Genomic DNA, 21447 nt, shown 5'->3' with positions numbered 1-21447 from the left:
AGTTCTTCTCTTTGTGCAGATTCTGATTCATTTCACGTCTGTTTCTTTTCTGGTGTCCTGGAGTCCAGGAGCACGCTCAGTAGACGCTCAGTGGAGGGAGTTTCCTTGTTTACATCTGTAAATGGTTTCTGATTGGACGCTGCCGTGGACGTTACCTGTGCCGCTCTTACTCTCATGTTTGGCTTAAGACTTAAGACTTAACATCTGAGAGCGATCTCTCTGCAGCCCGATGCGCCTGCTGTGTTTCAGAGTTCAGTCTAAACTTTAAAACCGGTTCATGTGATGCCAGAGCCAGTCGATGTTTGAACTAAGCTCAGTGAAACCAGACATGAACACAGCTCTTTATCCACAGAGTGCGGGATCAATGAGCACACTTCCTGTAGACGTCAGAGACATGAAGCTCCTTTCCTTCAGCTCGCGGTGACTCTCATGATACAGGCGTTATGCACCTCTTCTTAACGCCCTCACAGTACATAATCTATCCTGTTTAAAGACTGAACTAAGTCAAAGTGACGACTCCAACATGAACCTGTAGCCTGCTGACAGCAGAGTCTCCTGTCTCCTCAGACTGACATCATGGGACGCAGGAAGTCGCTGTGCTGTGGTCTGTCTGCTCGGGAGGCGACGCTGGCCGTCCTGTTCGTCCTCATGACAGGCGTGTGTGTGACTCTGATTACGCTGATGGTCACACAAGCAGACACAGGTGAGAACAGACACACACATCGACACACACAAACAACCCCTGGACAACAGAATGTGGATTAATCCGCAGCTGAAAATAGTCCCTGGATAGAAACATGAAACTATAAATGTGTGAGGTGTCTCAGGTATTTACATCTTCAGTAGAAACCAATGGGCTTGCAGAACTTCAGACAGGAAGTCAGACGGTTTTGAGTGACACATTTGTTTACAGTATCATGGTGTCGTCTCTCCTTTCAGCAGTGGTTGGCTGACACGTAGCAGCTGTTCTCAAACTAACTCCTCCTCTGTGCTCCTCTCAGATCCAAAGCCGACCGTAGCCCCGACCTCGGAGCCTCACCGAACACCTTACCTGATCGGGGTTGGCCGAGCCGACTGCACCGGGCCCCCGGCTGAAATCCCTCTGGTCAGTACCTGCAGGTCTCCATGGCTACAGTGGAGGTGCTACAGGCTGTGTTTAGCTGATTGGTGATGAGCCTAACCATATGTAGAAACACATTAAAACATGGAGGAGGTTTAAACACTGACAGCCTTTGTTTGGTCAGCAGACATGAAACAGAGACGACGACAGACTGAGAGGTCGTTTCTGGACAAACATTCAAAGAACTTTGTTTACCACTTAAACACATAACACCCTTACTCATACAGCAGGTACAGCTCTGAGAGAGAGCCTCAGGTCAGGTGAGGAATAGGTTTTTCTGAGGCGCTCACTGAAGACTTTAAGAAAACAACACAAAGCGATTTGATCAGCAGAGAATCAAACTCCAAAGTCTGCAGCCGAGGCCGGACAGTGCTGTCTGCCTGGGTGTGTGTGACTGTTAATCTTTATCTTCATATCTCTGCTCACATCTGAGATATGAAACTGTCGGACTCTGCAGTCAACAGACCATAAACCCTCAGGTCAGCCTGCGCTGTCTGATTCTGTCTGTGGACTTCATGTGGATCTCAAGACACAAACAAAGGGGGGGAGTTTAAGATCCTCAGAATCACGTCTTAGGCTCCTTTGGCTTCATCTAAGGCGGAGCTGATGGTGGTCTGAGGCCGTGGATGGTTCCACTCTGGGTTAGGAGCTGCTGTCATGAGTTCAAGACGCTCTGCTCTTTGTCAGGACAAAGGCTGAAATAGAATCAGTAACGCAGACGCAGCACTGGACCGTCGTTATAATGATGGAGCTGAAACCAAAGGAGCATGTGAAAGAAATACACACATCTACCATTTGATTACTCATGACTATCCAAGGGTCAGGACACTGTGGCCTCTCCCAGCAACATCTCCGACTCCTGTGGGATCCAGAGTCATTCCCATTCCAGGTGGGATCTATAATCCCTCCAGCGAGCTCTGGGTCTACCTCAGGGTCTCTTCCCACTTTGATGAGTCCATAACACCTCCAAAGGAAGCGCCCAGCAGGAGCAGCGTCTCTACTCCGAGCTCCCTCTGGCTGTCAGAGGTATACCTCTGAAGCCAAGTTCAGACCAAAGAAACTTGTAACGAACATGTCTGTCTCAGCTCGACTTATTCCAGCTGATGGCCCCCTGCAACTCAGCTTGACAAGTCCCCAGAGGCACGTTTTATAAGGTATGGCACGTCACCTGTCTCAGTGTCTCGGGGCAGAAACTAACCCGGAGGAGAAATCCACTTTCCTCCGTCAGAGCTCCATGGGAGGAAGTGCCCGGCTGCCTTCTGGAGGTCAAGATCGAGGATGCAAGCGGCTGAAGTTAGTCTCATTGTCAGAGAAGCAAAGGGAGAGTTAGAGAGCGAGTGTGTGTCTGCAGGTTGTTCGTTCAGAGCAGAGACACCTGAAACACAAACATGGAGGACAAACGTTAAACATGGATTCATGTCTGCTATTGATCACCATTTACATTCTCTTTGAGATGACAAGTGTGTATCTGTGTGTGTGTGTGTGTTTAGATGGGTTATGCAAACCCTCAGCAGAACGCTGCAGGCATACACACCCGCCTGTACAGCCGAGCCTTCATCATCGACGACGGGAGGAAGAGAGTCTTGTTCGTGACCGCAGAAGTAGGAATGATTTCACAGAGACTGCGACTGGAGGTGAACACACACGCACACGCACGCACGCACGCACAATGTATATATATAAGAACCATTTCCTTTCTTTAATAATAACACTGGTCAATACGACTATAACAAAATAATAGTTAAAGTTGAAAATCCAGCTGTCAAATGTGTGTGTTTGTGTGTGTGTGTGTGTGTGTGTGTGTGTGTGTGTGCAGGTTCTGCAGGCGCTGCAGGTGAAGTATGGGGATCTGTACCGTCAGGATAACGTGGTTCTGAGTGGGACGCACACTCACTGTGGACTGGGCGGATTCTTCCAGTACACTCTGTTTATGATCAGCAGTAAGGGTTACATCAAGGCGTCCGTCGAGCCGCTGGTCAACGGCATCCTCAAGGTGAGTGATCGATTTATATTCAGGATACAGCTACAGAGCTGAAACGACTGCCGACATGTATGCACAGGTAACAGGTGATTAGAAACCCTTGTTAGGGAAATCCTCTCGTACTGATGCAGAGAGCTTCATATAGTGAACATGAGCAGAAGTTGTATTTAACCACGACATTCATGTCTCTACATACTCTACAACTGAAACCTTTATTGCAGGGCTTAGACTGGGCCTGATGTGCTGTGCGTTAATAATTTAAAGCCTGTTTCCAGAGTATAGACATAGCCCACGGTAACATGAGGCCCTTTTCCAGAGTATAGACATAGCCCACGGTAACATGAGATCTGTTTCCAGAGTATAGACATAGCCCACGGTAACATGAGATCTGTTTCCAGAGTATAGACATAGCCCACGGTAACATGAGGTCTGTTTCCAGAGTATAGACATAGCCCACGGTAACATGAGGCCTTTTTCCAGAGTATAGACATAGCCCACGGTAACATGAGATCTGTTTCCAGAGTATAGACATAGCCCACGGTAACATGAGGTCTGTTTCCAGAGTATAGACATAGCCCACGGTAACATGAGATCTGTTTCCAGAGTATAGACATAGCCCACGGTAACATGAGGTCTGTTTCCAGAGTATAGACATAGCCCACGGTAACATGAGGCCTTTTTCCAGAGTATAGACATAGCCCACGGTAACATGAGGTCTGTTTCCAGAGTATAGACATAGCCCACGGTAACATGAGGTCTGTTTCCAGAGTATAGACATAGCCCACGGTAACATGAGGCCTGTTTCCAGAGTATAGACATAGCCCACGGTAACATGAGGTCTGTTTCCAGAGTATAGACATAGCCCACGGTAACATGAGGCCTTTTTCCAGAGTATAGACATAGCCCACGGTAACATGAGGTCTGTTTCCAGAGTATAGACATAGCCCACGGTAACATGAGGTCTGTTTCCAGAGTATAGACATAGCCCACGGTAACATGAGGCCTTTTTCCAGAGTATAGACATAGCCCACGGTAACATGAGGTCTGTTTCCAGAGTATAGACATAGCCCACGGTAACATGAGGCCTTTTTCCAGAGTATAGACATAGCCCACGGTAACATGAGATCTGTTTCCAGAGTATAGACATAGCCCACGGTAACATCGGATCTGTTTCCAGAGTATAGACATAGCCCACGGTAACATGAGGTCTGTTTCCAGAGTATAGACATAGCCCACGGTAACATGAGATCTGTTTCCAGAGTATAGACATAGCCCACGGTAACATGAGGTCTGTTTCCAGAGTATAGACATAGCCCACGGTAACATGAGATCTGTTTCCAGAGTATAGACATAGCCCACGGTAACATGAGGTCTGTTTCCAGAGTATAGACATAGCCCACGGTAACATGAGATCTGTTTCCAGAGTATAGACATAGCCCACGGTAACATCGGATCTGTTTCCAGAGTATAGACATAGCCCACGGTAACATGAGGTCTGTTTCCAGAGTATAGACATAGCCCACGGTAACATGAGGTCTGTTTCCAGAGTATAGACATAGCCCACGGTAACATGAGATCTGTTTCCAGAGTATAGACATAGCCCACGGTAACATGAGGCCTTTTTCCAGAGTATAGACATAGCCCACGGTAACATGAGATCTGTTTCCAGAGTATAGACATAGCCCACGGTAACATCGGATCTGTTTCCAGAGTATAGACATAGCCCACGGTAACATGAGGTCTGTTTCCAGAGTATAGACATAGCCCACGGTAACATGAGGTCTGTTTCCAGAGTATAGACATAGCCCACGGTAACATGAGATCTGTTTCCAGAGTATAGACATAGCCCACGGTAACATGAGGCCTTTTTCCAGAGTATAGACATAGCCCACGGTAACATGAGATCTGTTTCCAGAGTATAGACATAGCCCACGGTAACATCGGATCTGTTTCCAGAGTATAGACATAGCCCACGGTAACATCGGATCTGTTTCCAGAGTATAGACATAGCCCACGGTAACATCGGATCTGTTTCCAGAGTATAGACATAGCCCATGGTAACTTGAGGCCGGGCAGGATCTATAGGAGCAGAGGAGAGCTGGACGACAGCAGCCTGAACAGAAGTCCTCACTCCTACCTGAACAACCCCGAGGACGAGAGACTCAGGTAAAGAGAGTGAATCATATCGACCTGACTCACAGATGACTTGTTATTATTTCTGATGATGTTATTGACTAGTTATTGATCCCTTCAGGTACAAGTGGAACACTGACAAACAGGTTGTGGTGCTGAAGTTCACGGATCTGGATGGAGACGGGGTCGGTATGCTCAGGTGAGAATGTTCAGCAGCAGAACGGAGACGTGACGTTCTCTTTGGAACTGTTCTGACTGTCAGTGTGGCTCCGCCCCCTCAACAGCTGGTTCGCCGTCCACGCCGTCAGCATGAACTACACCAACCTGATGGTGAGCAGCGACAACATGGGCTACGCCTCCTACCTGCTGGAGCAGGAGAAGAACCCCGGAGAGCTACCTGGACAGGTGAGAGACACCGTTTCATCTCAGTTTCACAAAATATTGCATCATCGCTGCTGGTTGGTGGGCGGGGCTTTGTCAGCCGATCACCTGTCTGTGTTTATATATGTGTGTGTGTGTGTGTGGGTACTCAGGGAGGTTTCGTTGCTGGTTTCTCGTCCAGTAACCTCGGCGATGTCAGTCCGAACACCAGAGGACCTCTCTGTATGAATACCGGACTGCCCTGCGACTACCTGAACAGCTCCTGTCCTGTGGGAGGGGTAACTACAGACACACACACACACACACACTTATTCAGCAGAATCAGCAGACAGTAAACAGGAAGTGTGTGTCTGTCAGACTAAGATGTGTAAGGCGTTCGGACCTGGAGACGACATGTTCGACAGCACGAGGATCATCGGACAAAACATCTACAGGAAGGCCAAGGTACCTGTCTGTCTGTCTGTCTGTCTGTCTGCCTGTCTATGAATCCATCTGTCTTTCTGACTGTCTGTGTAACTGTGTGTATATCTGTCTACCTGTCTGATCACCTGTCTGTCCGCTGAGCTGGAAATACACATTTAATAAACACTGCTGTGTAAGTAGTATGTTTGTTTTACCTACGTTGTGGGGACGTGTGGGACATTCCTTACGAGGACATGAATCTGTGTCCCCTCAGCGTACACTGTTTATGTCTGTGTGTTTAACTGAAGGGACGGACGTGGGAGGTTGGGGGTTCAGATCAGGATACATCTCCATGAAACCATAAATCACTACAGATTCTTCACAGATGACAAAATGTGTTTTGTGTGCTGTGTCGCTGCCCCCTGCAGGAGCTGTATGCTACTGCAGCTGAAGAGGTGACCGGCTTCCTTCACTATGCACATCAGTGGGTCAACATGACGGACGTCACTGTTCAGATCAACGACACTCACACGGTCAGCATCGATGGAAACATTATTCTGTGTTGGTCTGTGGGCTTCTGGGAAATTGAGTTTGTTAAAGTCATCTGAAATTATAATTACAGAATAAACTGGGATATAAGCTATTTTACTAACTTTAGCACCTGTATCTTAACATTAGCTTAGCTTTAGTTTCAATGTTTTAATTCTATGGTGCGTTCAAAGACACTGCAACATCTGAAAAATGAGACTCTGTTGCCAAAAAGAATTTCTAATATTATCATCATTATGTTACACGTCTGTGTCTCAGGTCAGCACATGTAAACCAGCTCTGGGTCACAGTTTCGCAGCAGGAACCACAGACGGAGGAGGAGACCTCAACTTCACTCAGGGTGATTCTACAGTTCTTCTACGCTCATGTAAAAGTTTTAATCCCTGTAAAATGGCTCTGACTATCTGTCTGTCTGTCTGTCTGCCTGCCTGCCTGTCTGTCTGTAGGTGCTGTGGAGGGCGACCCCTTCTGGGACGGGATCAGAGACGCCCTCCTGGGCGAACCGTCCAATGAGACGCAGGAGTGTCATCAACCCAAACCGATCCTGTTCAACACGGGGGAGGTGAGGACGAGCCCGAGCCAAAAACACATCTCCTCATTTTGTTCTCTATCAGCTGGGGTCTCAGAGGACCAGGAGGCAGAGTCAAGAATATCTGTAGATTAACGACTAAAACTGAGCGAACACTGGTCTGAAGTCTTTAAAGAGCTGGAACATTCTGCTTTTAGAAGTACTGTTAATAACGTTGTGTGTGTGTGTGTGTGTGTGTGTGTGTGTGTGTGTGTGCGTGTGTGTGTGTGTGTGCGTGTGTGTGTGTGTGTGTGTGTGTGTGTGCGTGTGTGTGCAGATGAACTGGCCATTGCCATGGCATCCTCAGATTGTGGATGTTCAGATCATCACCATCGGCTCTGTGGCTGTCGTAGCAGTTCCTGGAGAGATGACGTAACAACATTTACTTGTGTTTCTGATGAACCTGTTTCTGCTGATTGTGACACTAGGACGATAATACTTCTAACTACTTCATCCTCATCTCAACAGAACCATGTCGGGGAGGAGGCTACGAGAAGCTGTCAAACAGGTGAGATACAACTTTAACACTAACATCTGCACTGCTGAACACCTGCAACAAGTCATGTGATTATACTGTGTGTGTGTGTGTGTGTGTGCGTGTGTGTGTCAGGAGCTCCAGTCTGAGGGGGCGTTCAGTGACACAGAGGTTGTGATTGCCGGCCTGAGTAACATCTACACCCACTACATCACCACCTATGAAGAGTACCAGGTAAACCACCGCTAAGGCTCATGGGAACTGTAGTATGTAGACCAGTCCATCAAACTGAAGAAACAAATCAAACTGATGGTAATTATTAACTGGGATGTGTTTTTTCAGGTGCAGCGATATGAAGGAGCCTCCACCATCTACGGTCCGCACACGCTCAGTGCGTACCTGCAGAAGTATAGAGGCCTGGCCAGAGCCATCGCACAGGTACGACTGTGTCAGAAAACTTAGCGTGAGGGGGAAAAGACAGATACATGTACAGTAAAGAAACAGGAAGTTAGTTACTGTAGTTTGACTGCTCACAGAAAGCAGTTTGACTAAATTAGAGGAAGTTGTGACCCACAGTTTAGCTCATGATAACGTGATACTTCCTGTTTACATTTACCAAAGTATTATGGGAACTTACTGTTAAATGATCTCACGGAAAACATAAAGAGAAAGAAAATTAACATAATTGTATTACAGGCGCACCAACAGTGATCCTTTGTGTGCTTTTGTGTTTACAGGACAGAGTGTCGGAGCTGCCGGTCGGCCCTCAGCCTCCGTTCTTTGAGAAGAATCTATTCAATCTGCTTTCCGCCGCACCTGTCGACAAGAAACCAGAGAACAGCAGCTTTGGAGATGTCCTGCAGCAGGTGTACCCCATCTACAGACAGGTAGGACACACACTTTCACATCTGTATGTCTGCTCACACCAACAGTTCAATGGCGTCCCTCAGGGTTCAATGCTCGGCCCAGTTGGTTTCAGGCTGTAGATGCTGCTGCACCTTCAGTAGTGGTTTTAAAAGTATTTTAATGTGTTTTTCAGGGTGATGTCGTCCAGGTCACATTCGTAGCAGGAAATCCGAGACACTCTGGAGACATGGTAAGACCAGAATCTGTTCTGTCGTCACCTGTTGTTCTTGTTTTGTCTTTCTTCTTCAGTCCTTTCTGTCCTCTCTCACCTCCTCTGTCCTGTGGTTTGTTGCAGAGAGACAAAACCTTTGTTACTGTGGAGATTTATGACAACAGAACTAACACCTGGGAGGTGGTCCACAATGATGCATCATGGGAAACCAGGTAGGTAACTAACAGACATCATACTTAAGGTCTGCTTTAATGGGATTATTCACTGGGAAGTTTCAATTTTATTCCCCTTTCTTTAGATTTACCCAATCTCACAGATTTTACAGGTGGACCAAGAAACAATCCTTTTCACATACTTTTAATATTTTAATTGGATTATATTGGCCTGTCTGTCTGCAGGTTTCACTGGCTGAAGGGATCGAACCGGCAGAGTAACTCCACAATCGAGTGGCACATTCCCCAGTCGGCCTCCAGTGGCTCCTACAGGATCAGAAACTTCGGACACTACAAAGAGATGAAAGGACTGCGACCCGTCATCACACCGTACGAAGGAACGTCCGACGTCTTCACAGTCACAAGAAGCTTTTACTACCAGTGAAATCAGCAGTGTTTTTAGATTATTACCTCAAATGAAGAACGTGTGTTTCCATGATATGAAAATTTTTAAACTATTCAACAAATAATAAAAATAAACTATTATGCTTCATGTGTCACAGTGCTGGAAAACATGTCCTCTGCTGAAACTGAATCTCTTGTAAAGGCTCATGTCATGTTTATTTATGAACTTACTTAATGTTTGGAAAAATGTCAGAATGTGACGATTAAATATGAAATTCTTTGGGCTCAAAATGTCGGTTAAATTAACCTTTAATTATCTTCGGGTTATGTTGTGCTCATTCAGACGTGGTAAAAATAACAAATCAATGTTAATAGCAAAAATATTTATTTGAACTCATCTTGGTAGAAATTTGTCAAGCAAACCAGAACTGCACAACCACAGGGACATTGTTTATCATCACATCATGGATCCATGAAGAACTGTGGAGCATGAACGAGGTCAAAACATCAACACCGACGTGCACTGAGAGTCAACGTTCAGGGCAGAAAACCTACAAACTGTCAGATACCTTCAGTCGCTCAGTTTGTAACTCAGACACAATTTCATGTTTCTGAGCTTCGTCTTCTTTCTGTCCCGCTGTATATCAAATATAGGTTTACCTGCATGTTCCATTACAGTGCCATGTAGTAGAACTGACTCTATAAACAGAGCATTTTGCATATTAACATTAGACTTTGGGTGAAAATAAATTACCTTTTCAACATTAAGTGCTATGATATAAATACAGATAAATCTATTCCTCCACATTGCACGATGTTGTTATTTAAATATCTTGACATACTGTATACTGTTAACACTTTGTACATTGCATCTTTGTCCCAAACGTTTCCAGTCCAAACAAACACTTTGATGGAGATCAACAAGAACCTGATCAGTGAACTGAGACTCCTGAATGCTTTCTGACTGACAACATAAAACCTGAATTTAAACAAATTCATAAATTAATTCATAAATAAACTTTCATCTTTGTCTCCACAACCCCGCTGACAGATTAAAGTGCTTCCAGTTCAACAAACACACATTTAGCCCCTTTGAAAAGATGCTTTGGTCCTTTAAATCAAACAAAGAAAAACATGTTTTACCTTCAGACTCATCCTCATCTGAGCAGATTGGAATAAACGCAGTTTTACAAAATAATTCAGATCTGAGGATGCAGGTCAGTAAATACACACTGAAGGATGCTGGTATACACGTTTCCACTGACAGTACACACAGAGGTCTACGATCTTTCCACGTTATAAAACTCGGTCGGAGTATTTACAGTTTTTTGCAAAGAAGAATTCTGTAACTGTCAGAAAAGTGGACGAACGTATTAAAGAACGTACAAGAACACAGACTTTCTTTCATGTCAGCTGCCTTTTTAACTTGTAACACTGGATGTTAGCATGCTACCGTGACATGCTACATCTGTTATGCTAACATGCTAACATTAAGTTAGGTAAGCTTTAACGTGACTTGTACGTTGAAAAACATATTATTGCCTGTAATATGCTACCTGTACTTAAACGTTTACATGTTTATATGCTATTGTTAATGAAAGATAGCATAACATTAACATAACCCTAACATTAGCATGTTAGCATGAAACTCTTGGCATGTTAAGGTAGCATTTTAACATTGAAATATGTTAACATAGCATTGACCTTACATGTTGCCATAACATAGCATGCCATGGCATAGTTACTCTGTTAACATGAAAAGAACCAAGCTAAGAGCTAAGCTAAGCTAACCAGCCTGCTCCCAGCCATCACAACATTTTTCCTTAAAGTATCACATTAATAGACAATTAGTTTTGGGATGGAGGGAGTTTTTGGGACCTGATGTTTCCTCTCACATGGATTTAGTGACTTCCTGTTTGCTGAGGAGGACTTCCAGTAGCCGAAGTTTAGCCTTGAGCTGTTTGTATTCCTGGTATTCCTCTTTCATCGGAGTACGGTCCTCTTTTTGGCAGATTCTGTTGGTATCACATTTAGTATGAGTCAGTGCAACCTCAGAAAGAGTTAAACATATGAAAAACTAATGATATTATATATGTAATGAAATAAATATTAAAACAATGGGCCCACAATAGATCCCTGTGGCACCCCTTTACAGTAGTATTAATATTAAATCATTTTTTAACCATGGGCAGTTTGTCTCTTACCTTCCGGTCTGGCGGTAAAACTCATCCTCAAACTCTCTCAGAGCTTTACGCCTCGTCTTCTTCTCTGCTCTCGTCTCCCGCAGACACACCAGCAGCTGAGACCTGGTTCAGTAGGACACATGTGGAGGTTCAAAAGCTTGTTTGGACTAACACTGCACAGATTAAACCCAGTCTTAACTCCACATTGGTCAAACTTAAAGAGATGGAAGCCTGCTTAATAAAAAGCTTCATATAATTCAAGCTTTAGTTGATCTGTTCTTAAAGTAGCATTGTCACACTTAACACACAACTTAATGCTAGCATAGTAATTAATGTTAGCATGTTTGCATGACACAATAAACATGTTAAGGTAGCATGTTATCATTCAAATGTTAACAGCTAGCACATATTTTGCATACATCATCTTATCATGAAACTAGCATAACTGATAATAACTCACTGATAACAACATTTAGCATGTTTAGTAGCATGTTAACATTCGCATAGAAACATTTAGAGTTCATGCTAGAATTTAAATTTGTCAGGGTAGACTTCAAAGACTCACTTCATATGCCATCATGCTAATATTAATGTAGCATGCTACCATAACTTTAGTGTAGTAACTCCAATTTTAGCATGTTAGCATAAATACATTCCGGACACAAGGTTGTTTACAGTTTTTAAGTGTCATGTCAAGAACAGTAAATGTAGTTTTAATGTTTCATTGGAAAAGAACAGTTGAATATTCTTCTTCAGATTAACTTGTTGGATCTTTTCCACATTACAGCGTCTTTAACTCCTCCTCTTACAGACCTGGAGGCCTCGTGCAGGTTGGCCATGGTCAGAGCCGGCTGTTGATGGACAGTTTTCACCTCCACTAACGGGGAGACGAAGGCGGGGTCGCTGTCCCGGTCACTTTCCTCCTCTACGGCAGCTGGTCGGGTTGCTCTGCGAGGAGGTGGGACGGGAGGTTCTACGACTGTGATGGAGCTCGTCGAGTCTTCATCAGAACCATCCTCTTCCTCCTGAGAAGAAAACACACAACAGAAAACCAACAACTTTATGCCCCATGCCTCACAACGAAGTTCAAATTACACAAGGTGTAACTTTACTAGCTGAGGCTGAGGCAGGCCTTTATTTATATCAGTGAACACAAAAGACAGTAAACAGTGCAAAAGCTTCAATGTGTGATACAGCTTTATTCAGTGAAGTCACTTATTGTCTCAGAAACACTGTCTTTATAGGCTGTCTGAACCTGTGTGTGTGCGTATGTGAGCGTGTCTGTGTGTGTGTGTGTGTGTGTGTGTGTGTGTGGGTTTGTGTGTTTGTGTGTGTGTGTGTTTGTGTGTGTGTGTGTGTGTGTGTGTGTTTGTGTGTGTGTGTGTGTGTGTGTGTGTGCGTGCGTAAGTGTGTGCATTTCTTACTATGGTGGTGATGGTCGGGCTGGCACACAGTAACCGTTTGATCATCTGGTATCGGTCGTACAGAGGCTTCACCAGGTTCCTCTCGGGTTTATTTCCCTGACAGCCAGACAGGCAGGCAGACAGGCAGACAGGCAGACAGACATCATAACGTTAGCATTGTACCTTAAACCTTAGAGTGTTAGCATGACGCATTTAGCATTCTGGGGTCACTTGTTACACTCATGATGTCGGACTTAAATTAGCATGTTCACATAACAATTGAAACCTGTTCCCAAGCTAACTTTAACACAACATGTTCCCATAGCATTGTAACATAAAGTTAGCATGTTAGCGTTCGCATGATAGCATATAAGTAGCATGTTTCCATAACATTAGCATAGTGACCCTAATGTTAGCATGTTACCCTGAAACATTTAGCATGTAGCGGTAGCTCGTTAAGGCTCCATCACTACAGGAGCAGCGCTCTTGAACATGTGCAGTGTGACTGCTTTTACAAAGACATCTGTAAGCGGATCGTGTCACATGTTCATAGCATGTTCACCAAAGAACATACAACACGTGTAGCTGTGTTTAAGCATCCTCTGTTCTGCTGTGTTATCAGCCGCTCCAACAGCAAACTGAAGCTTCAGTCCTCTGCTACGTGAAAGTAATTTGACTTTAAATAATCTCCATTAAATGCTCATGTTTGTGATGTGAGCAGCAGCTGCCAGCTGATCTCTTCTAGCTGAGGACAGTCCCAGAGAATCCCAACGTTTTCACTGACAGCTAGCATGATGTCAGCTGGGTCTGTTACACACTCAGACTGTGGAAGGAGACAGAAGTGTCATGAGTCTATATTGATAAACCACAGTTAGAGCTTGAGTCAGCCTCAGCCAGTCTTAAGCTCCGACCCTCCTCTGTCGGTGTGCTCTGCCGTCACCGTCCTGCTTCGAGTCCTTCAGCTGATTTATGTTTTGTTCTCCGCAGCGTGGCCGCGATCTCCGCAGTGTCACAGTGAGACACGTCACAGAGGAGACGTTTGAGCTGATCACAGAGACAGAAGAAGGTCGCCTGTGTGCAAATGTTCGGTCTATGAACACTCATGAACAAACATGATGTAGCCTCAGTCCGACCTGCAAGTCTGCATGTGCTCTTTGTTCTCTGGCCCTGTGCTGCTTGTTGCCCCGGCACAGACCACAGACTGTCTGTGAGAAGTGGACTTTGCCTCTTGGATTCAAAAGTAGAGCCATTACAGACGTGTCTTGAGCCTGCATTCTTCTAATGTCCAGCAGGGGGCGACTCCACATAGTTTGATCCTATAGCAGTCGATGAGAAAATGCTCCTCCTCCTCTCCTGATGTATTCCCTCAGTAAACATGTTCCTGATGACTTTATGGTCTCAGTCTCTAGTTTCAAGTCTTCTTCAACACAGCATGATGTTCATTCAGTCACTGATGCTCCCATTGAGAGTCACGCAGACCAGGAAGAGGGGAGGGGTTAGGGCGGGGCTACCTGTGATTGACAGTGGCTACCACAGCGACCTGTCAACCCTCTCCTCCAAATATGTCCACTTCTGACCATATGGCTTTAAAAGGGGGGGGTCACAAACCAATGGGTGACGTCACGGTGGCTCGGTCCAGGTCCTATGAACAGTCTACGGTCTGACTCGCACTAGATGGCGCTGTGAGTTTACATTCACAGCTGTTTGGACTCACCGGTCGGCCGTGCAGACTCTCAAAGTAGAGCAAACACTTCTGCAGAGTGATCTTCTCCAACACCATCTGAGCCTGAGTCATCTCCTGCACACACACACACACACACACACACACACACACACAGTGTCAATACATGTAATGCTGAAAGTCATGGGCTCAGAAGAGCAGCAGAGAATGAGCAGGGTTTGGTGAAGATGTTTGAACACGTCAGACCTTCATGTTGTCGGGCAGACCCAGAGCCTGTCTCTTCTCCCTCAGACGTCTGAACAGAGACTCCACCGTCTCCTCCAGGGTGGGTTTGTGCTCTGACGCCCCCTGCTGGCCGGACCCGTACCTGCAGGACACATTTACACTGAAGGATCTGATGCTACTGTTTCACACTGAGTGGAAGTGTGGAGGAGTGTTTCAGATACCTGCAGCTGTTTTCTGGACCGCCCTGCTCCTTCGACTCAAACACCGACTGTCTGAGTCTCAACTCTGCAGCACACAGACAGTACATCAGAGGAATCATGAACCTCAAACATGTGGATACATTTGATCAGCAGCAGCCGTGATGTTTGAACACGATACTGAAACACTTTATTTACAAGATTTAAAGCCGTCCAGGGTTGTCATGTTTGTGTTCCCCTGCAGCTTTAAATGATTGGCAGGTCTAATCTGCAAACGTTAATATCACTTTCCAAGAACAGCAGATTAGTGATGTAATCTGTGTTACATCAGTGTAGTTTTGTTTTTACCTTTGAGCTGTTTGCGAGCCTTCGCCAGCTCACTCATGACGCGGATCATCTCTGGGTTGGAGTATTTATCGTTGTGTGATGGCTGAGCAACACACAGAGACACCAGCGACATCGTTTATACACAACAAGGAGGAAAAACATGGACAGTTATGAACTACATGATCTGGAACACATACAGATACAGCTATCATAAGAGCTAACGTAGCAGGGCTACAGAAAAGCTAGCTTGTGAGGTAGCTGCGTCTAGCCTTAGCATACACAAACGCTAAGTGTTTTAAGTTATTGATTTTCCATTTAAATGAACTGAACTTCAACAAGGCAGCAACTTCATCAATTCATCATGCAGAAGGAAAAGAGGTAGCTACGTTAGCATAAGGCAGCTAGCTTAAACGATCTCAGCAGCTGCAGAATCATTTTTAGACTCCAGTGACTTTAACGTGATGAGGAGGTTAAGCTGCCTTTAAATCACAGAATTCTTTGTATGTAAAAACATTTATTCTATAAAATGTATATTAGTATTAAAGTTTCTTAAACAGAGAGAAACTATAAAGCTAATGTTCCTAAACAAACTAGTAAAGTGATCGGAGCGCTGAAAGAGCACGTTGTGTCCTGCTGTGGTTACCTTGTAGTTCATCTCCTGCTCAAACTGATCCTCAAACCTGCGGACCTTCTTCTTCAGGGTCTGAATCTGCCTGCTGAGGAACGGGATGGAGGCGGGGCACTCGTCCTCCGAGGCCTCCGACCGGTCCCGACCCCGACACCTGGACAGGTAAACACACAGGCAGGCAAACAGGTGAGCAACATGTAGATAAATATTCTCTGTTCTGTTTTCTGTGTGAGGACTCTTCATGTCCGATGTTACGTAACGTTTCTTTGTGTCTCACATCAAAGACAAAGGAACATTCTTAAAGCCACGGCGCTGTCACAGTGTTCCTGTCAGGTCTCTACAGAGCCTCTTTGAAATCCTTTTGTAATTCCCATTTATTATGACTGAGTCTTATTTTGAAGTCACACGTGGACACAGGCTGCATGTAGAGAGATCATTCATTTAATAACGCTAATAACGCTAATAACGCTAACGCTAGCTGTTATTTTTACTTGACTGTCACTAAAACCAAAAACACAGGGACTTATTTATACATCACGTGCTGTGTTTAAGTGCTGTAGGATAAAACACATACTATCACAGTATTTTCAGCTCTGTCAACCAGTTTTTTAAAAATCCAGAAATATTTCAATATTCAGCTGAAAAGCCTCAAAATGTTCTGACATGTAATCCTTGAGATATGTGGGAAATAACTAATGATGATTTATCTGTGTTTGTGATGTGAAAGTCTGACCTGTAAAATCTGCCTGCCGTCTGTGTGTTTGTGCGACCGTTCATGAGGTTAGTGAGTCGGAGGAGAGGAAACAGACTGGAGACATAAGGCTCATAAACTGGGTCACTGACACGTTCCAACCTCTTCAGGCGGTGGGTCAGAAAACAGTCAAGGCAGGACAGATCGACTCCGCAGGAATTTATTCTAAACACGTTAATAATCAGAAGAATGTTTGTGGAGGAGTCAATATACACACGACTGATCCTGATCACGGTCAGCCAACCAATCATCACGTGCTAAATTATGACGAACACGTTTCAAGTCAGGCCCAACAAAACCGAGTCAAGACCAACATGAAGACCAACAAGTCCAAGATCAAATCCAACAAGTCTAAAGTCCAACAAGGCCAAGCTTTGTCCCAATGAGGACCGACCAGTCTCAAGTCAAATCAAGTCAGTCCAACCAATCCCATGTCCAGTACACAGTTAAGACCACTAAGCCCAAATCTGCTCATGGGTCAAAACCAATGGTTGTATATAAAGATGGACGACGCGTCTCCATCTGCTCTCATTGTACGGAGTTGATGCCAAAATAGCCCCTGTGGTAGGCGCTGCCATCTTGAGATGGTGACGTCATTTTGGAGTCTGCGCAGAGATCAGCGGGCGGAGCCGAAGTAAAGCTGGACCCGTGAACAGACGGACAGGTGAACAGGTGAGACTACTCACAGTATGTACTGCTGGCTGCAGGGCGGTGACGGTGCCGTGTCGGGGTCGGAGTTGAACCTCAGGCTGTGGGTGAGGCTGGAGCAGCGGGGGGAGGGGAGGGGGCTGGGACCCCCTGCCAGCAGCTGGAGGAGAGCTCCTCCTTCTCCTCCCCCTCCTCCCCCTCCCTCACCTCCGGGGCTGCTCCTCTGAGGGGAGTAGGGGGAATGATGAGGGCTGGGGGGCAGTGCTCCATCAGGGGTCAGGGGCTGCTGCCCGGGATGGATGGTGGTTAACGGCTGGTGTCTGGGAGACTGTGGAGGTCTGTTAAGGACTGTCAGCAGCTCTGTGGAGACATAAAGTGTGTGTTAATATCCAGGTAACATTCAGGTCCCCCTGAATGTATCACAGTCCCCTCACTGAACAATTCAAGGGTCACTCAAATATTCACTAAAACTCAAGAATGATCCACCTAAAAGGTCCTCTAACCTGAACAACAAAGGATCAACAGGATCCCTAGAAGCATGTCAATGTCTTTAAGAACCACCATGGGAACTCTAACCTCCTAAATGAGCAATAAAACATATTTAAGGATTTCTAGAACCACCTCGGTGTCTTCAGGAACCTCTCCGCTGACTAAAACCCTCTATAGCAGCTCTAGCTTCTCTACAGGGACCACAAACCCAACCATAAAGCTAACAACCTCCTCGTTGACCAGAACAGAACAGAACTCCCTGATGACCTGTAGTAATGCCTCTGTGTTACCACTTAAACCACAGAAAGGTCAAAGAACCATATCAGTGACCAGAACCACCTTAAAGTCCTCCCACCACCTCGTTCTAACTTGAGGACCTCTAAAACCTGCTGGGTGAGCAGATGAACCTCCAGACTCAGTAAAACCTCCTAAAGTTCTACCAGAACCACCTTACTATTCATTAAGCTGTCCTCAATGACCAGCAGAACCTCCTATATCATCACTAAGACAAATCTCATCATCTCTAGAACCACAGATATGATCTTCAGTGATGAAAAATGAAATGTCTCTTAGAACCACCCAAAGGAGCTCGAGAACAATCTTGGTGACCATGTGAACCCCCGGCTGACTAAAACCTCTTCAACTGCCACCAGAACCACCTTACTATGCATCAAGCCCTCCTCAGTGACCAGCAGAACCTCCTTTATCATCAGCACCACTCTAAGGATCTCCAGAACCACGTGATGATCACCAGTGATGAACTATCACATTACTGACGCCGAGAATCACCTGAGAGACCACTAGAACCGTCTCACTAACAATAGAGCTGGTTTGTTTTTAGGGCTGTAAAGTGAAAAATAAATCCATTATAAGATTTGTTTGATACATTTTTATTTAGGTCATATCTGTATCTAATAAGAAACATGGCTCAATAAGAACACGCCGCACAGTCGCGAAGGAGACACGTTGGAGGCGGTCTAAATGTGTACAGCAGATTTGGCAGCAGTGGAGTGTGGCGGCGGTCAGTGAGCGTGTCTCACGTGCTGCAGAGTGTTTTATTCCTGCATGCTGCTCTATAAATAGAAGCACAGTCAGAGCATGGCTGGTGGCATGCTGTGCAAAATAAGCAGAGTCACCAGAAACACAGAAGCTCCCAAACAACACACTGATGAACACGTTACAGCAGCGTGTGGACCGCCGTCAGCGTGTGGACCGCCGTCAGCGTGTCGGTTAATGACACACAGACAGGAAACGATGAATCAGTCTGTGAACCAACAAACAGCCAACGTAAAGAAACGTCTGCAGCTTTTTCTTCATGTTAATTCCTCAGTGACGCACAGGTGACATTCAGGTATACATACCCTTTGTTTTTAACCCCCTGTTTTAAACCGTTACTATAACCTGGGGGTTTCAAGTCAAGGCTCTGAAAATGATAAGAGTTATAAGCTTCCTTCCCTTTAAAGACCTCTCCAGGTACAATCCAGTGTTTAACCTTGTAAACATCTCCATGTGGTGTTCTTCATGTGCTACCAGACATCAGCATCATCTCCATGGCTGGGCCTGTCTGCTGTTAACCTGCAGTGTACCAAGGACAGGCTGAACAACACGTGTTCAGATCGACAGGTTTGAGACGTCACAAACCTAAGGAGCCAATCCCGTTAATGGACGGGGCGAGGCTGTGCATATCATTATGTGTAACCTATGGCAACCACTTCACAGCTGTAAGCGTCACCATAACTCACTACTGACTGCTAACATTAACGTTACCACTGCTAATTACTACATTTCAAGCTAGTTAAGTTTCTATTAGTCGCCACTGAACGATGGCAGAGACGTGTTTTGATTTCATGACAGAGGGGGCGGTTGAAAGTTTGTGGTGGGCGGGGCCTATGCAGATTGGAGAATTTTTAATGAGGGAGAAGGAGGAGATGCATCTGGAGGATTTTTATAAGGTAAAAAAAACACATCAAACACAATTTATTATTTCAAGCAGAGCATTTTATACGTCTGAAAACACGGCTGGAGCTGCTCTTTAAAGGCAGGGAGCTGGAGACACACACACTGACCTCCTTCAACAAGCTAGCGCGTAGGTCCTGTGCGTCATGGGGGAGGGGCAATACAGCTCAAGAAAATCTTTAAAGCAAAAATAGTGTAGTACACGCCCCCGGATGAGTCAGCAACCAGGAAATGACAAACTCTAAAATATCAGGAGGAACGACTCTTTGTCGGCGTCGCGCAGGATGCTAGCATAAAAGTCACATTCAGCACAAGACATCATCTTTACGAACTATTTTCAATTCATGGGAAAAAAACAAGACAATCTGACGTAAAGCTCATTAGCATGTAGCTAGTGTTAACAGTCAAATGGTGTCCAAGGTAATGCTAAGCTAGCTGTACAGGCTGAATGGGAAACTTGACTTAGCTCAAACAGAAATGCATCCCCACTGACTCACTGATCCAGACTGTGGTTTGTTTGCACTGCTAGCTTAGCATTAGCGTAGCAAGGCTTCAGCTGATGGAGAGAGACACAATAGGAGATGTGTATGAATGTCAGAGAGGATGGAAATCTACCACAAACACGCGACTGGAAACAAAGATCTCAGCCGGAGTAGTGTTCACCTACTGAGCGTGATCGTGGAGCGTGTGGTTTGGTGTCTTTACATCACATTTACAGGATTCTGTCTGGAAGAAGTAAATTAATTTCTGTTGTCCTGAAAGCCGCAGATGGAGACCAGGATCAACAGATGATGTTACTGCACATGTGATGTACCTGATTTAAGGTTTTAACAGGTTATATTTTCACTTCTTTCATCAGTTCAAGGGTGACAGAAAAAAACGATGAAAGACAGATGGACAGACAGACAATCAGGTGACCAGAGAAACAGGCAGGTGTACAGGCAGTCAGGGGTACGGACAGTCAGGTGTACAGGCGGGCAGACAGACAGGTGTTGTACCTTGTACCTACCTGGGGGGCTGTTCTCGTCAGCAGGGACGCTGTGGCAGAGAGCTAGCGTCTTTCCCTCCTTCCCTCCGAGCTCCACCGGACCACAGGGGCTCTTCTGCTCCTTGCTGCCCAGGGCAGGGGGGCTCTCCTCGGGGGACGGACCCAGAGAGGGGCCCCCCTCCACCTCCAGCGCCTGGAGCTTCAGCAGGGAACTCTGCAGGCAGAAGCAGAACATGCCAGACCTGCTGATCCAGAGATTAGCCTGGTCCCAGGAGGAGGCTGAATGGGGAGTTGTAGGACAGAGGATAGTCCTGGATCAGTGAGGCGCTGATATGGGTCAATGATTCCAGTTATTAGTCAGATCCAAGGCTCTGAAACACCACATGTGGAGGAGTGGCTCAGACTGTCGTAGTAGTCGGTTTGTAAGAATGGATATTGACAGAGGAGGCTCTATTTTCAGGAAGAAGTCTGTCCCCAGAGTCATAAGATGAGAGAATCAGGTATCGTCCACTGACACAAGCGACAATGCCTCCCTGTCGTCCAGCTCTCCCAGAGATTAGTCACCACGCTCCACATGCAGGTGGAGATCACAGAAATATGTTGTTCTTGCTTCCTCTGGTTTTGTTGTTAACGCTCTTCAATCCAGTGATTAGCCAGGCCCAGTAATTGTAGAATCATCATCCCAAAATGCTCACAGGACCATAATCCACTTTATTTTCTCGCTCTT

The 21447-nt window shown here is 45.6% G+C and overlaps 2 protein-coding genes across 2 annotated transcripts; one reads left to right on the top strand and one right to left on the bottom strand.

Annotated features, from left to right (window-relative positions):
• The first annotated feature begins 576 nt into the window (after window positions 1-576).
• Window positions 577-9284, top strand: asah2 (N-acylsphingosine amidohydrolase 2). Its single transcript, XM_069665019.1, has 20 exons — window positions 577-703; window positions 1002-1105; window positions 2611-2754; window positions 2937-3113; window positions 5140-5267; window positions 5356-5433; window positions 5519-5639; window positions 5768-5893; window positions 5973-6059; window positions 6446-6550; window positions 6825-6906; window positions 7013-7128; window positions 7412-7506; window positions 7603-7642; window positions 7745-7843; window positions 7952-8047; window positions 8347-8496; window positions 8649-8705; window positions 8811-8899; window positions 9086-9284. The coding sequence occupies exons 1-20, from the start codon at window positions 577-579 to the stop codon at window positions 9282-9284; spliced, it is 2220 nt and encodes a 739-aa protein (XP_069521120.1).
• Window positions 9285-9643: 359 nt separating this feature from the next.
• On the bottom strand, window positions 9644-21238 carry LOC138593797 (protein FAM13C-like). Its single transcript, XM_069664882.1, has 11 exons — window positions 20742-21238; window positions 17326-17647; window positions 15904-16042; window positions 15282-15363; window positions 14958-15021; window positions 14758-14878; window positions 14545-14628; window positions 12852-12947; window positions 12241-12452; window positions 11449-11550; window positions 9644-11259 (listed from the first exon to the last, which is right to left on the bottom strand). Exons 1-11 carry the CDS (start codon window positions 20953-20955, stop codon window positions 11136-11138), a joined length of 1560 nt encoding a protein of 519 aa, XP_069520983.1. The 5' UTR covers window positions 20956-21238; the 3' UTR covers window positions 9644-11135.
• Window positions 21239-21447: the final 209 nt, after the last annotated feature.

The sequence above is a fragment of the Semicossyphus pulcher genome, unplaced genomic scaffold, assembly GCF_022749685.1.
Source record: "Semicossyphus pulcher isolate SPU_LCO1_2020_fin unplaced genomic scaffold, fSemPul1.0.p SCAF_16, whole genome shotgun sequence".
Taxonomy (NCBI): Eukaryota; Metazoa; Chordata; class Actinopteri; order Labriformes; family Labridae; genus Semicossyphus; species Semicossyphus pulcher.
This window is presented reverse-complemented; position numbering and strand designations above follow the sequence as displayed.

Bases quoted from the DNA above. Each gene is read 5' to 3' on its own strand.
- asah2 (XM_069665019.1), top strand. From the start codon at position 577: ATGGGACGCAGGAAGTCGCTGTGCTGTGGTCTGTCTGCTCGGGAGGCG. The intron at 1,106-2,610 runs GTCAGTACCTGC...GTGTGTGTTTAG, and splicing joins CCCCGGCTGAAATCCCTCTG to ATGGGTTATGCAAACCCTCA. The intron at 8,048-8,346 runs GTACGACTGTGT...TTGTGTTTACAG, and splicing joins TGGCCAGAGCCATCGCACAG to GACAGAGTGTCGGAGCTGCC.
- LOC138593797 (XM_069664882.1), bottom strand. From the start codon at position 20,955: ATGTTCTGCTTCTGCCTGCAGAGTTCCCTGCTGAAGCTCCAGGCGCTG. The intron at 17,648-20,741 runs GTAGGTACAAGG...ATGTCTCCACAG, and splicing joins TGACGAGAACAGCCCCCCAG to AGCTGCTGACAGTCCTTAAC. The intron at 14,629-14,757 runs GTCTGACGTGTT...GTGTGTGTGCAG, and splicing joins GTCTGCCCGACAACATGAAG to GAGATGACTCAGGCTCAGAT.